This window comes from Orcinus orca, chromosome 2 (genome assembly GCF_937001465.1).
Source record: "Orcinus orca chromosome 2, mOrcOrc1.1, whole genome shotgun sequence".
In the NCBI taxonomy this organism is placed as follows: Eukaryota; Metazoa; Chordata; class Mammalia; order Artiodactyla; family Delphinidae; genus Orcinus; species Orcinus orca.
In genome coordinates this window covers 96,567,058-96,583,656 of record NC_064560.1, presented here as the reverse complement: position 1 = coordinate 96,583,656, position 16,599 = coordinate 96,567,058, and the positions used below count along the sequence as shown (strand labels likewise).

At 39.2% G+C, this 16,599-nt stretch overlaps 1 protein-coding gene across 4 annotated transcripts in view; it reads right to left on the bottom strand.

Annotated features, from left to right (window-relative positions):
- Positions 1–15,332, bottom strand: part of VPS13C (vacuolar protein sorting 13 homolog C) — a 176,583-nt gene extending 161,251 nt beyond the window's left edge. The window contains exon 1 of one of the 4 annotated variants that reach the window (XR_007475254.1): positions 14,821–15,332. Coding sequence is in view for 3 of the 4 variants with exons in the window: in XM_049705299.1 (XP_049561256.1) it covers positions 14,821–14,920 (100 nt within the window). In the remaining variant the exon portion in view is untranslated. The remainder of the gene's footprint in view (positions 1–14,820) is intronic. The other 3 variants (XM_049705299.1, XM_049705298.1, XM_004274700.4) reach the window with 3 other exon arrangements.
- Positions 15,333–16,599: the final 1,267 nt, after the last annotated feature.

The window sequence follows — 16,599 nt, the reverse complement described above, 5'->3', positions numbered from 1 at the left end:
GCAGCCTGTGGAACGAAAACCACATTCACAGAAAGACAGACAAAATGAAAAGACAGAGGACTGTGTACCAGATGAAGGAACAAGAAAAAAAAACCAGAAAAACAACTAAATGAAATGGAGATAGGCAACCTTCCAGGAAAAGATTTAAGATTAATGATAGTGAAGATGATCCAGAATCTCAGAAAAAGAATGGAGGCAAAGATCGAGAAGATGCAAGAAATGTTTAACAAAGACCTAGAAGAATTAAAGAACAAACACTTAGAAGAATTAAAGAACAAACAGAGATAAACAATACAATAACTGAAATGAAAAACACACTAGAAGGAATCAACAGCAGAATAACTGAGGCAGAAGAACAGATAAGTGACCTAGAAGACAGAATGGTGGAATTCACTGCCACAGAAGAGAATAAAGAAAAAGAATGAAAAGAAATGATGACAGCCTAAGAGACCTCTGGGACAACATTAAACGCAGCAACATTCACATTATAGGGGTCCCAGATGGAGAAGAGAGAAAGGACGTGAGAAAATATTTGAAAAGATTATAGTCGAAAACTTCCCTAACATAGGAAACGAAAAAGCAACCCAAGTCCAGGAAGCACAGAGACTCCCAGGCAGGATAAACCCAAGGAGAAACATGCTGACACACATATTAATCAAACTAACAAAAATTAAAGACAAAGAAAAATTATTAAAAGCAACAAGGGAAAAATGACAAATAACTTACAAGGGAACTCCCATAAGGTTAACAGCTAACTTCTCAGCAGAAACTCTACAAGCCAGAATGGAATGGTACTATATATTTAAAGTGTTGAAAGAGAAGAACCTACGACCAAGATTACTCTACCTGGCAAGGATCTCATTCAGATTCGACAGAGAAATCAAAAGCTTTACAAACAAGCAAAAGCTAAGAGAATTCAGCACCACCAAAGCGGCTCTACAACAAATGCTAATGGAACTTCTCTAAGTGGGAAACCCAAGAGAAGAAAAGGACCTACAAAAACAAACCCAAAACAATTAAGAAAATGACAACAGGAACATACGTATCAATAATTACCTTAAATGTGAATAGGTTAAATGCTCCTACCAAAAGACACAAGCTGGCTGAATGGATACAAAAACAAGACCCATATATATGCTGTCTACAAGAGACCCATTTCAGACCTACAGACACATACAGACTGAAAGTGAGGGGATGGAAAAAGATTTTCCATGCCAATGTAAATCAAAAGAAAGCTGGAGTACCAATACTCATATCAGATAAAATAGACTTTAAAATAAAGAATGTTACAAGAGACAAGGAAGGACACTACATAATGATCAAGGGATCAATCCAAAAAGAAGATATAACAGTTATAAATATATATGCACCCAACATAGGAGCACCTCAATACATAAGGCAACTGCTAACAGCTATAAAAGAGGAAGTCGATAGTAACACAATAATAGTGGGGGACTTTAACACCTCACTTACGTCAATGGACAGATCACCCAGACAGAAAAGTAATCAGGACACACGATCCTTAAATGACACAACAGACCAGATAGACTTAACTGGTATTTATAGGACATTCCATCCAAAAACAGCAGATTACACTTACTTCTCAAATGCACACAGAACATTCTCCTGGATAGATCACATCTTGGGTCACAAATCAAGCCTCAGTAAATTTAAGAAAATTGAAATCACATCAAACATCTTTTCCAACCACAACACTATGAGATTAAAAGTCAAGTACAGCAGAAAAAAACGTGAAGAACACAAACACATGGACGCTAAACAATACATTACTAAGTAACCATGAGATCACTGAAGAAATCAAAGAGGAAATCAAAAAACACCTAGAGACAAATTACAATGAAAACACGACGATCCAAAACATATGGAATGCAGCAAAAGAAATTCTAAGAGGGAAGTTTATAGTAATAAAATCCTACCTCAAGAAACAACAAAAATCTCAAACAATCTAATCTTACACCTAAAGGAACTAGAGAAAGAAGAATAATAAAAACCCAAAATTAGCAGAAGGAAAGAAATCATAAAGATCAGAGCAGAAATAAATGAAATAGAAACAAAGAAAACAATAACAAAGATCAATAAAACGAAAAGCTGGTTCTGTGAGTAGATAAACAAAATTGATAAACCTTTTACCAGACTCATCAAGAAAAAGAGGGAGAGGATCAAATCAATAAAATTAGAAATGAAAAAGTTACAAAGAACACTGCAGAAATACAATGTCATAAGAGACTACTACAAGCAACTCTGTGCCAATAAAATGGACAACCTGGAAGAAATGGACAAATTCTTAGGAAGGTATAACCTTCCAAGACTGAACCAGGAAGAAACAGAAAATATGAACAGACCAATCACAAGTAAGGAAATTGAAACTGTGATTAAAAATCTTCCAACAAACAAAAGTCCAGGACCAGATGGCTTCACAGGTGAATTCTATCAAACATTTAGAGAGGAGTAACACCCATCCTTCTCAAACTCTTCCAAAAAATTGCAGAGGAAGGAACACTCCCAAACTCATTCTACGAGGTCACCATCACCCTGATACCAAAACCAGACAAAGATACTACAAAAAAAGAAAACTACAAACCAATATCACTGATGAATACAGATACAAAAATTCTCAACAAAATACTGGCAAACAGAATCCAACAACAGATTAAAAGGATCATAGGGCTTCCCTGGTGGCGCAGTGGTTGAGAGTCCGCCTGCCGATGCAGGGGACACGGGTTCGTGCCCCAGTCCGGGAAGATCCCACATGCCGTGGAGCAGCTGGGCCCGTGAGCCATGGCCACTGAGCCTGAGTGTCCGGAGCCTGTGATCTGCAACGGGAGAGGCCACAACAGTGAGAGGCCCACGTACCGCAAAAAAAAAGGATCATAGACCATGATCAAGTGGGATTTATCCCAGGGATGCAAGGATTCTTCAATATATGCAAATCAATCAATGTGATACACCATATTAACAAACTGAAGGAGAAAAACCATATGATCATCTCAATAGATGCAGAAAAAGCTTCTGACAAAATTCAACACCCATTTATGATAAAAACTCTCCAGAAAGTGGGCACAGAGAGAACCTACCTCAACATAATAAAGGCCATATATGACAAGCCCACAGCAAACATCATTCTCAATTGTGAAAAACTGAAAGCATTTCCTCTAAGATCAGGAACAAGACAAGGATGTCCACTCTCGCCACTATTATTCAGCATAGTTTTGGCAGTCCTAGCCACGGCAATCAGAGAAGAAAAAGAAATAAAAGGAATCCAAATCAGAAAAGAAGAAGTAAAACCGTCACTGTTTGCAGATGACATGATACTATACATGGATAATCCTAAAGATGCCACCAGAAAACTACTAGAGCTAATCAATGAATTTGGTAAAGTTGCTGGATAAAAAATTAATGCATAGAAATCTCTTGCATGCCTATACACTAACAACAAAATATCAGAAAGAAAAATTAAGGAAACAATCCTATTCACCACTGCAACAAAAAGAATAAAATACCTAGGAATAAACCTACCTAAGGAGGTAAAAGACCTATACTCAGAAAACTAAGACACTGATGAAAGAAATCAAAGATGACACAAACAGATGGAGAGATATACCATGTTCTTGGATTGGAAGAATCAATATTGTGAAAATGACTATACGACCCAAAGCAATCTACAGATTTAATGCAATCCCTATCAAATTACCAATGGCATTTTCTATAGAACTAGAATAAAAAATCTTAAATTTGTATGGAGACACAAAAGAGCCTGAATAGCCAAAGCAATCTGTAGGGTAAAAAACAGAGCTGGAGGACTCAGACTCCCTGACTTCAGACTATACTACAAAGCTACAGTAATCAAGACAATATGGTACTGGCACAAAAACAGAAATATAGATCCATGGAACAGGATAGAAAGCCCAGAGATAATCCCACACACCTATGGTCAACTAATCTATGATAAAGGCAGCAAGGATATACAATGGAGAAAAGACAGTCTCTTCAATAAGTGGTGCTGGGAAAACTGGACAGCTACATGTGATTGAATGAAATTGGAACACTCCCTAAAACCATATACAAAAATAAACTCAAAATGGATTACAGACCCAAATGTAAGACCAGACACTATAAAACCCTTAGAGGAAAACATAGGAAGAACACTCTTTGACATAAATCACAGCAAGATCTTTTTTGATCCACCCCCTAGAGTAATGGAAATAAAAATAAACAAATGGGACCTAATGAAACTTAAAAGCTTTTTCACAGCAAAGGAAACTATAAACAACAGAAAAAGCAACCCTCAGAATGGGAAAAAATATTTGCAAATGAATCGACAATGGATTAATCTCCAAAATATATACACAGCTCATGCAGTTCAATATTAAAAAAACAAACAACCCAATCAAAAAATGGGCAGAAGACCTAAACAGACATTTCTCCAAAGAAGACATACAGATGGCCAAGAGGCATATGAAAAGCTGCTCAACATCACCAATTATTAGAGAAATGCAAATCAAAACTACAATGAGGTATCACCTCACACGGTCAGAATGGCCATCATCAAAAAGTCTACAAACAACAAATGCTGGAGAGGTAGTGGAAAAAAGGGAACCCTTTTATCCCGTTGGTGGGAATGTAAATTGATACAGCCACTACGGAGAACAGTATGGAGGTTCCTTTAAAAACTAAAAACAGAGCTACCATATGGTCCAGCAATCCCCCTCCTGGGCATATACCAGGGAAAACCATAATTCGAAAGGATACATGCACCCCAACGTTCATTGCAGCACTATTTACAATAGCCAGGACATGGAAGCAACCTAAATGCCCATCGACAGATGAATGGATAAAGAAAATGTGGTACATATATACAAAGGAATATTACTGAGCCATTAAAAGGAACGAAACTGGGTCATTTGTTGAGACGTGGATGGATCTAGAGACTGTCAAACAGAGTGAAGTAAGTCAGAAAGAGAAAAACAAATATCGTATACTAACACATATATGTGGAATCTAGAAAAATGGTACAGATGAACCGGTTTATAAGGCAGAAATAGAGACACAGATGTAGAGAACAAACGTACAGACCCCAAGGTGGTGGTGGTGGTGGGAGGAACTGGGAGATTGGGATTGACATATATACACTAGTATGTATAAAATAGATAACTAATAAGACCCTGTGGTATAAAAAAAATAAATAAATTTTTTAAAAAAAGAAGTAAAAATAAAAACCAATACAACAACACCAACAACAAGTTACTCTGGAGGCAGAACCGACAAGATGTCATCACTGATCAAATATAGGGATAATACAGTAGTCATGGAAAACGGACATGTTTGAGAATTGGGAAAAAATCCTTAAAACGCATTATATGTATAAAAATTATATAAAGTGGAAAAATATTCCTGGGTTTAATTCTGTCAGATGGCGAATTACAAAAAATTACAAGTGGGAATTCTACTCAGGCCAAAAGAATTGATCTGCACAGAAGCTAGTGCATATTTGAAGGAATCCAAACCAATTTAACACGATCTAAGACCATATGGAGACTTGTAAACTTGCTCATGAATTTTGATTTTCTTACCCACTAATTTTCAACTAGTGGGTCAAGGGTCACCAGGAGTGCTCACAAGTAACCTGCAGTAGATATGAGGCATTTTCTAATAATGATTAAGGCACTAACATAATAAGCGCCCTCATAAAAAGCACACTTTCTACTGCAGTGACATTCTCACTCTTTAATGAAGTAATAGATGGTATTTAACATGTGAAATACTGAAAACTACCAATATGGCTAACAGAGCTAAACAAGTATATTTAGAAAGGCAGATAAAAAACGGTAATGGCGATTATTGCTAGGAGGTAGAATTAAGGATTTTTTATTAATGTTCTTCAGTATTTTCTAGTTTTTACAATAAACATGTATTACTTTCATGTTAAAAACTATTACACAAATTGTAATATGAAATGGGGAACAAAACAAGGTAAATTCTAATGTCAATATGACCTCAATATATTTTATATAAATTCTTTCTATATTTACTATTTACCTTCTCTACAGACACATAAAAAAGATCTATTTCTACTACTTAGAGTCCAGCAAACAAATGCATACTTCCTCTCTGAAAAATGTGAATGTTACCTAGCAAAAAGTAAATATAACAATGAAATAAGAATGATACAGTCTATGAATTATTTGCACTGAAGGGGGAGCCACTAGTCCTAACACAAAGAAAAGGGGAGGAACAGCAGTGTATTTCTGCACCAGGGTAAAAGTGCATTCATTCATTCAACCAGTAGATGCATGCCTTATCTAAGTAAGGCACTGTGCTAAGAAGTACTCTTCCACTAAAATGCATGCTTTTCTGCAGATACAGAAAGCAGACTCCCTCCTAAATATCAACCATCTTATATTTAACTCAATACTAAGGAAAAAGTTAAGATTTAGCTTTCCATTTCTATTCAAGATAACATAATTCTATACACATGCAAATAACTTGAATAACTATAATCAGATCACCCTGGGCTAAGAACACACAGAGGCCATAGGAAGGGTAAATATGTGTCTAATCTTTTAACAATAACCAAAACAAAAAAGGCGAGGGGAGAATGACTAATAATTGGAGATGGACAGACTTAGCTCTGCCAGCAAGGAAGGCACTAACGCCAATCCCACAATCAAGTGTCCCTAATCCCATGAATTTCTAAAGAAACCAAGGTGAGAGACAAGTAGAGAAATTCTGTGAAATGATTTCCTTCTATGATGGATTGGCAACCCTAAAGGATGACAGCAAGCAATAAGTGTAGTCTGGCTTCAGAAGACAAAATTTCTAATTTTTAACCCTGTATGATACTCATAAATAAACAGAAACATTTTGGATGAGCATATCTGACTAGAGTCACATATACAGTTTCAAAGCTAATCTTGCAGGATATTTTAAGAAGTATCTTACAAAAGTAAATCCTGGATCAAAATTTATCTAATAATCTTTACAAATGAACCAGAAGAGGGGAATGAAAGTAAATCCATTAAATTAGCAAATAAAACCAAGGCAAGCAGAGTTGGAGCCATCTCAGAAAAGTTCAAAAGAAAAAGAAATGGTTGCTAAATTACAGAAAATAACAAGGTTAGTATATTTATGAATAAGAATCAAATGGTACTGGCATAATTTGGAACAAGCCCACCTCAGTCGAAGAATGGCTTTTAAAACACAAAATGACCTACAAAATAAATGCAAGAAATATAGTGCTGATGTTAAATACCTCCAGTCAGAAATAACCTATCTGAACTTTCACAGAAGTTTCACTACACCTGTCTTATGGCACTTAACACTTAACTATTTAAATCCCCAACCTGATCATAAACTCCTTATTGATTCTCCTCATAGTAGGTACTCAATAAGTCTTGACTCAATTAATTAGAATGCATATTGTACTGAAATAGGAATGAATACAATAAGAACATAAACCTTTCTATTTTAGAAAACACTTTCAGAGCTACTACATTACTTGATCCTCACAGCCTCCTGGTGAAGGAGGCAGGACACGGAAAGAAACTGGGGCTTGGAGAGCTTAAGTGACTGGCCTAAGACTACTGTGTCAATGTAGTAAATGGTTATCCTGATGGAAGATTATGCTTTTTCTGTTAACTAATTCTGGACGCTTTTTGTCGAGTGCTGCTTTCAGTTGGTCTAATTGGGAGCAGTACTTGTTGAAATTAACCGTTTGGTTTTCCAGAAGGAGCTCATAATAGAGGACTTCTTCCAATCCCACCATTACACAACATCACCTTCTTTGGACAAAGACCGGCCTCTGGTGTGGTTGGTGGTGGTTCATTTCGCTTGCCCCACGATCTCTTCAGTTCCATATTACTATACAGTATCCACTTTTCATCGCCCGTCACAATTTGTTTTAAAAACGGAACGTTTTCATTATGTTTCAGAAGAGAATCGCACGCAGAAATATGGTCAAGAAGGTTTTTTTCATTTAACTTAGGTGGAACCCAAATATCAAAGTGATTCACATAACCAAGCTGGTGTAAATGATTTTCAACGCTTGATCTGGATATTCTGAGTATGTTGGCTATCTCCTGTGCAGTATAACGTTGGACGTTCTCAATTATTGTTTCGATTTGATCGCTGTCAACTTCAACTGGTCTACCAGACTATGGAGCATCGTCCAGGGAGAAATCTCCAGAACAAAACTTCACACACCACTTTTGACACGTTCGATCAGTCACAGCACCTTCTCCATACACTGCACAACTTCTTGTGCATTTCAGTTTCATTTTTACCTTTCTTGAAATAATAAAGCATAATATGCCGAAAATGCTGCTTTTTTTCTTCCATCTTCAATATTAAAACAGCTCCACAAAAATTCACCAATTTTGAAAACTCTTTTTTTAAATGCATGCTGATGTGAGAGCTGTCACATACAATCTAACAAAATGTTTTCGAATGAAGTGAAAGAACTAAGTGCTACTAGAGCCATCTTACAGAAAAAAACGAACAAACCTTTTGGATCACTCAATATTTAACCCAAATTAACCCATCCAGACTCATTTTAATAGTAGTTCACAGTAACTTTATCTTGGGAGGGGAAGCTAAGGGAAGGAGAAGAAACAACTGACTCTCACTCTTCCATTTCCCTATTGAAACAGGAAGTTTTGGCAAAGAAAGGTGGAAAGCTGCCATGTCACCACTGAACTTTCTCCTTTTCGAGTACATTTCAGGGCTTTCATAAGAATAAGTAGTATGGCAGAGCCTCCTAGCAGAATGGTTACCCAAGTACCACCTTCCAGCTCTATTTGTAGAAAAGAGGTGAAGTTTTCATTTATGATACTATTCAAGTATGTGGAAAGTTGTTTTCAATAAAATTTTAAAGTGTTGTTTTAAATAATGATAACTAAGCCTAAGTACATTATAATATTGAACTTTTTGTTGTTCATTTTACATACTATAGGACAAGCTAATAAGAAATGTGGCTTTCACTACACCAAGTGTTGGCTGGGAGGAAAGGAATAAAAAAAAATTCCTCAACAGCTTTAGAAACACTTAGATACTGCTATGTTTTATGGATCAAGGTAAAAAGAAGCAAAGAGGCCTGTTTTTTCTTGCATTCTCAAGCTGCCCTTTGACTACCTGTTAAGACTATATATATATATTTGGATTCGCAAATAATCAGCATGAGGCTGAAACTTTATTTTTCTTGTCGTATTTCATGACTGTGGCTCTCTGCTCACTGGTACCAAGTGAAGAACAGAAAGGAAAGAAACATGATCTGACTACCATTTCTCACCATGAATGCAGAGCAAGTGGCACTACAACCTAATGAAGGAGCTCACGCTGCTCTGGCCTTATTCAAGTCACAGAAGTTCAAAGCGAGAAGAAATGACCTTGCCTCACCTTCTCATTTACAGATAAGAAGCTAGTGGTCACTGGTCAGTGACTGCCAAAAGCCAATGAACCAGGCAGTACTGGATACATAATTAGATCCCAGGTTTCCTCCTTCCTTATCCTGCTGCTCCAACAACATCTGGCAGCTGATGGAGAAGTGTCAGGGGTGGAGTGTAGGACAATAGGGTGATAAGCATGGGCTCAGCCTGGTTTGCAGAGCTACAAACTCTGAAGGCACTCCACCTGGCTCCTAATCCTACTGGTGGGCAGCAGGTCACCATAGGCAACTCTTGCACCCAACACATCACAGCCTCTATGTGTATTCTACCTGTCAAATGGAAGTGAGAGCAGCAGAATTCTGAACGGACATCTTCTGATGACTTTTCACAGTAAATGACTTTGAAAAATCAAACTGACAAAGGTTCTACATTGCAACAATCCTACTTAAACTGAATTGCAAAAGATCTGGTGTTTCAACATACCTTTTCAAATATATGTTACTCTTAAAACAATTAAATCCTGGACACTTCAAAAATAGCTAAGAGCTGTGCAATTTATCTCCTGGTACCAGTCTGTGGGGAACAAAAATCTAGATAAACCTTCTGACCTGCATAGGCAGCAACATGCCCACCAGGCATTTTTCTGAACCTCTGAAAATCTGACTGACAAAATAACTGGCAGATAGTATAAGTACTGTAAGTGTAAACTCGTATGCAAATAGTTTTTTTTTCTTTAAAGAACAAATTTTGGAAAATAAGATATTTTTAGATATGTGGTGTTTAGACACGTGGTGTTAACTCTACACAAAATTATCACACTGCAGAATGTGAAAACCCTGGAAGAAATATACTTAGGAAAATACAGGCATACCTCATTTTACTGCACTTCACTGAGCTTCACACGTACTGTTTTTTACAAATTAAAGGTTTGTGGCAACCCTGTCAAGCAAGTCTATTGGTGCCATTTTTCCAACAGCATTTGCTCACTTCATGTCTCTGTGTCACATTTTGGTAATTCTTGCAATATTTCAAACTTTTTCATTATTATTATATTTGTTATGGTGATCAGTGATCTTTGATGTTCCTATTGCAAAAAGATCACGACTTACCAAAGCCTCAGATGATGGTTAGCATTTTTTAGCAATAAAGTATTTTTTAATTAGGTATGTACATATTTTTAGACATAATGCTCTTGTACACTAAAGAGACTATAGTACAGTATAAACAACTTTAATATGCACTAGGAAACCAGAAAATTCATGTGACTTGCTTTATTTTGATATTCACTTTATTGCAGTGGTCTGGAACCAAACCCACAATATCTCCAAGGTATGCCTGTAAAATAAAACAAGCAGGCTGGTTTCCATCACTTGGCTAGGTTTGTGTATCGTCACTATTCCTGTCAGTATTAACCATTTAACAATTATAATTACAAAGAATTTTCACATGACTTATTTTACAAACACAGAATGTTATTTCCCCATTTTAAAAGGGGGATAAGGAAACTGAGGCTTAAAGAATTAAAATTTTTCTCCCATGTCCCACAGCTAGTAAATAATTTTTCATTTTTCTACAACAGCAAGAATTTTTAAAAAATCATTATGCTTAAATCACTTTTAAAAATACATAGGAGGGCTTCCCTGGTGGCACAGAGGTTGAGAGTCCGCCTGCCAATGCAGGGGACACAGGTTCGTGCCCCGGTCCGGGAATATCCCACATGCCGCGGAGCGGCTGGGCCCGTGAGCCATGGCCGCTGAGCCTGCGAGTCCACAGCCTTTGCTCTGCAATGGGACAGGCCACAACAGTGAGAGGCCCGCGTACCGCAAATAAAATAAATAAATAAATAAAAATACATAGGAATTTCTTGGCATTAAAAAAAATCTTTAAAGGAATAAAAACAAGAAAAATGATAAAGTTTTCTTTATTTTTCTTCTCCAATTTAAGGCAATATCGACAGTATACTTCCTGATTCTAGACATTCCAATAATTTGCCCCATCCTTCTCACTCTGTAATTTTTTGTTTATTGTGGATTTCATTGTGAATGCCTATATACATATATATGAATATGTGCACAGCACGTTTTTCAAATTATGTCAACACAACATTTTGACTTCTAAAACTACTTCCTGATATCATCCAAGCAAAGACTATGCATTTTTACTGACATGATACCAAGTCACTTCTTAAGACTTCTGTTTCTCTCTTAAGTTATAAATTTCATGAAGCATATAATTCCTCTAAGTCCTTTTTTACTTCCTACTACAACCTGTTCAGCACCAGAAGGTCTCCTATAAATGCAGAATACAATCTCAATATTCCCCTTCGACTAGGGTTTCTCAACAAACATTTTGGGCTGGTAATTCCTTGCTGTGGGGAGCTGTCCTGTGCACTGTAGAATGTAACAGCATTCAGGAGTTCGCCCACCAGATACCACAAGCACACCTCTCCCCACTACGTGACAATCAAAAGTGTCTCAGACATAACCAAATATCCTCTTAGGGGCAAACTCATTCCTGCTTGAAAACCACTGTCATAGGCTAGGCAAAAAAGTATCCATTTATCCCTTGTTTGGAAAGAATAGTAAGATCAGCTGTGTGAAATTTTTGCAGGTTGAATTATTCCCCTCCTCAAGATATGAAAATTTAACAAGAAAAAAAACCTGAAAAAGCCAAACTCTATGACTCATAAACCTTATCTGCTAAAGCAAATAGTTTTCAAGTAAGGTCATATAAAATTTTAAATTCTTTATAAAACTTGTCACCGTCATAGATGTCACAAATATCAGCTGTTTTCTTAAATAACTTAATAATCCCACTTGTTTACTATAAAAAGTTTAAGATAAATTTCTTCAAAACACAGAAATAGTCAACTCGGGGCTTCTCTGGTGGCACAGTGGTTGAGAGTCCGCCTGCCGATGCGGGGGACACGGGTTCATGCTGTGGTCCGGGAAGATCCCACATGCCGCGGAGCGGCTGGGCCCGTGAGCCACGGCCGCTGAGCCTGCGTGTCCGGAGCCTGTGCTCCGCGGCGGGAGAGGCCACAACGGTGAGAGGCCCGCGTACCGCCAAAAAAAAAAAAAAAAAAAAAGAAATAGTCAACTCACATTTTGCCTTTCTATTTTAATGAGGGAATTAGGGTTACAAAGAAAATATTTGAGCAATAACTGTAAAAGCTCATGACTTATTCCTTCCTTTATGACTATCACAAAAATAAAAGGCAGCAAAACTTTACAGACGCACAGCTATGGGCTAATAAACCTGATTGGACTTCCACTGGAGGCATTTCCGAAAAGAAATGGGTTTATTTGCTCTGGCCTGTTATAAAGTTGATGTTGGCCATGGGCAGAATACCTTATTGTAAAAAAACAAAATAAATAGTAAGAAAAGAAAGTTTCCTTTCCTACACTTCACCAAAAAAGAGGGGAAGAATGATGTAAAATTATTATTATGGCATTTTAATTTCTAACATGAAAAAATTCAAAATCCTCAGGCAGTATACTTCACAATTTCACAGTATGTTTACAATTAGAATCACAGAGTATTGGCACTGGAAGGACCCTTAGGTGTTACCTAGTCCAACCCCTAAGTCTTAAAGAAAAAGAAAAAGGAAAATAAGATATGGGAGGGAAGGAATCTTCGAATGTATCCATAAACTTTATTTAATTTTTAAAAATCTGAGATAAATAGGGCAAAACGTTTTAACTTGGGTAAGCAATTCTTAGTGATTACATAGGAATATTATATTTTCTGGTATTTTTTTTCTATTAAAGGTGAAATTAAGATGAAGAAATTAAGGACCAGTGAGGTAAATGGATTGTCGAACACACCAACCTCAAACCCAGGTTTTTCCTAAATGCTAGCCCAGAGCCTTTTCAGATTTCAAATAGTGTTTACAAACTACAAGAAATAATTTGTATTATTAGACAGTAGCCTGAAGAAACACTTGATCCCTGCAGAAGGCACTGGCCATTTTAATTCCTTAAATGTCTCCTTTACTTCTCTTTCTCTTGCACTAAGTGTGAGGGGAGGGCATGTAAATAAAGTATGTTATTGCTGGGCAAACCACACAGAACCAATAAAAAGATCAGTAAACTACTAAAAGCAGGCTCCTCCGTAATTTAGGGCAGCACAATTGCTCTCTCTCTCTCTCCCTCTCTCTCTCTCTCTCTATATATATGTATGGTCCATATATGTAATTATAAATTTTAGGAGCCAGATTTTTTTAAAAAGTAAAAAGAAATGGGGGAATGAATTTTAATGATATATTTTATTTAACCCAATGTATTCAAATATTATTATTTCACCATGTAATCAACATAAAAATTGTTGAGATATTACACTCTTTCTTCTACTAAGTATTTTCAAAATTCGGTGTGTACTTTATACTTCTAGCACACCTCAATTTGCACTAACTACGCTGCAAGTGCTCCTATAGTGGCTACTGTATAGGTCAGATGGGGCTAGGACTACTTGTTGCCTGAATTAAAAGCAGTTCCATCCACTTGAGTAGTTCTTTAGATTTCCCTCCAAAGCTGACAAAATGCCCAAAAGTCTTCTGCAGAGTGCAAAGGTATCCCCAATGTCCCCAAAGCTTAACATGTAAATGGCGCAAATAATTAATCTTCTTGAAGAATGGAGAAGCACACTACAATCTACTTCTATACACAACCCCTAGGGTAGAAGCATTGGTGTAAATTCTTCGGCGTGCAACCAAGCAGCACCTAATGATGATGCTGGTCGTGGCCTGAATTTCTCTCTATCGCTCCAAAACAAAATTGAAATTCCTCTTCCTATTGAGAGAATAAGCAATATTAAGGGAAGCTGTCACTTTCTCAGAAGCTCAGAAGTATTATGAGTTTGAATCCCTACCGACAAGCCTTTCGTAATGATCCTCCCCTGCCTGCCGATCCTTTCCCAAACCCTGCAATCTTAAAGAGAAGCCAGCTCCCGCTCGCTATCAACTGCCAAAAAGATCACTGCAAAACACAATTTCTTTTTTCTTCTTCTTGGTGCCACTTTGAACGTGTGAGGCCACGCAGCCATCCTCGCTCCACGCGGGATGCAGGGAGGGGTTCTTTATGCTTCGGGGCCAGAGGGGCCAGGCTGAGGGCAGGGAGAGGCCGCCCAGGGTGAGCAGGTGGGACGGGGCAAGGGCTTCGACCTCAGGGTCGCGAAACCTGGGAATCCTGGCAGCCCGGGCGGACACCCCGTGGCGGCGGAGGCCAGCGCAGACCTCCCCACGCCCCGCACCTGCGGCCCAGGGAGGGGGCCCAGCCCAGCGCCCTCCCCGGAGGCGGAGTCGCGGGCGGCGAAGGGAGTACGGCCCGGGCTGGAGCCAGGAAAGGAGCAGCCCGCGGAGTGGGCCCCTCGGCCAGCGCCGGCAACCCCAGACAGCCCGCGGCCACGCCCTCTCGCTTACCGCCCCAGATCCCCAGCTTCAGCTGGGACTTGTTCAGGTTCTCCACATAGTCCCCCAGGAAGCGGTTCAGCAAGTCCGCGACCACCGACTCCAGCACCATGGTGGTCTGAGGCGCGGGAGAGGGAGAACCCGGAACCGCCCGGCGCAGCTGAGGGCGGCGACCTGCGCAGCGAATGACAGCCCCCCCCGGGCGCCGACCCGCCCCCGCGGCTCGCCGCACAGCGCGTGACTCGGCCTGTGCGCAGGCGCACCGCCGCCGCCGCTGCTGCCGGGAGCGGGAGGTGCGTGCACTCGCTGCCGACTCGTGGCCTCGTGGTAGCCGCTTCCCAGGCAACCGAGGGTGGGCGGCGGAGCCGGTTTGGGGCCTGCCCCAGAGGAAAGGGATGTTAGAGAAAGAAAAGGTGAAGCCGGAGTTGCTGAGCACGGAGACATCTCTGTGGCCGCTGTGCTTCCCTGCTGTCGCCTTCTGTTGACCTCGGGTCCGCAGGGCTGAATCGTTCCCGCGGGAAGCAGCTCTGCGGCCTCGGAGCCGACCCTATGGGTGCCCGGCGCTTCCCAGGCCTCCAGTGCACCCTGAGCGCCTCCTAAGTAACCACCCCTTCAGGAGGGCAAAAAAGGAGACGCTGCACCCTCCTCCTGCTACATATCAGCTCCGCCTAGCACCATCTCTCCGCTTACTTTTGCTTCCTGAAAACACACTAATAATTCACAAGTGGGAGGAGGAGGAACAGAGCCGCATCATAAGATGGCAGAATGGGAACTGAATGTGCATTTCGTTAACTCGTTCTTTTACTCCCTTCTGTTGCTAAGTGGCTCTTAGTTAACTCATAAGCCACTTCTTAGTTACATACCTCCATAGGGAAATAACAAAACGACGTAGTACTTCCTTTTTTTCCTTTAGGTGTAGGTGTATTTATCTCTTTCATGCAATCATTGAACTGTTTCTGGTGTGGCAAAGCTTTGAAAGTGGGGCTTTTATAATGCAAGGACTTTCACGTTAGTAAAGTTTAGCCGCTCATTGACAAGCCAATCCTCTTTAGAGAACAGGACTTCTTTTTCTAAAATTTGTTTCAAAAAACTGTTGAGATACTGTAAACAGACGTGAACCTAAGAAATAATAAGATCATTTGGAGTCACAAGTTTATTAAATGCTTTGCTACACATAATGTCTGAAAAACTATGTGTGAATTGCTCTTAAACAACCTTCTATGGACATTGTGTACCCCCAAAATTCATATGTTGAAATTCTAACCCCTGTTGTCATGGTATTAGGAGGTGAGGCCTTTGGGAGATCATTACGTAATTAAGCAGAGCCCTCATGGATGGGATTCGTACCCTTATAAAAGAGACCCCAGAGAGCACCCTCACCCCTTCGGCCGTGTGAAGATACAGCAAGGAGACAGATATCTATGAACCAGGAAGTGGGCCCTCACCAGACACTGAATCAACTGACACCTTGATCTTGGACTTCCTAGCCTCCAGAACTGTGAAAAATAAATTATTGTTTTTAAACCACCCACTCTATGGTATTTTGTAATAGCAGCCTGAATGGACGAAGAGGCTCAAAAAGAAAAATCATTCCTTAAATACAAAATCCATTGGAGAAGAAAAAAAGTCAAAATGTCTACAATTGGTATTATGTAAAATGGATGTAAAAGAAAAAACCAATACTAACCAGTACTGGTGCTATCAGTAACCACTTGCATCCTTCGCTCCAGCACACAGAATATAAAACCTTAACCGTTTGTTTTTCCGAGCTTAGTCACCCTGACAAAATAC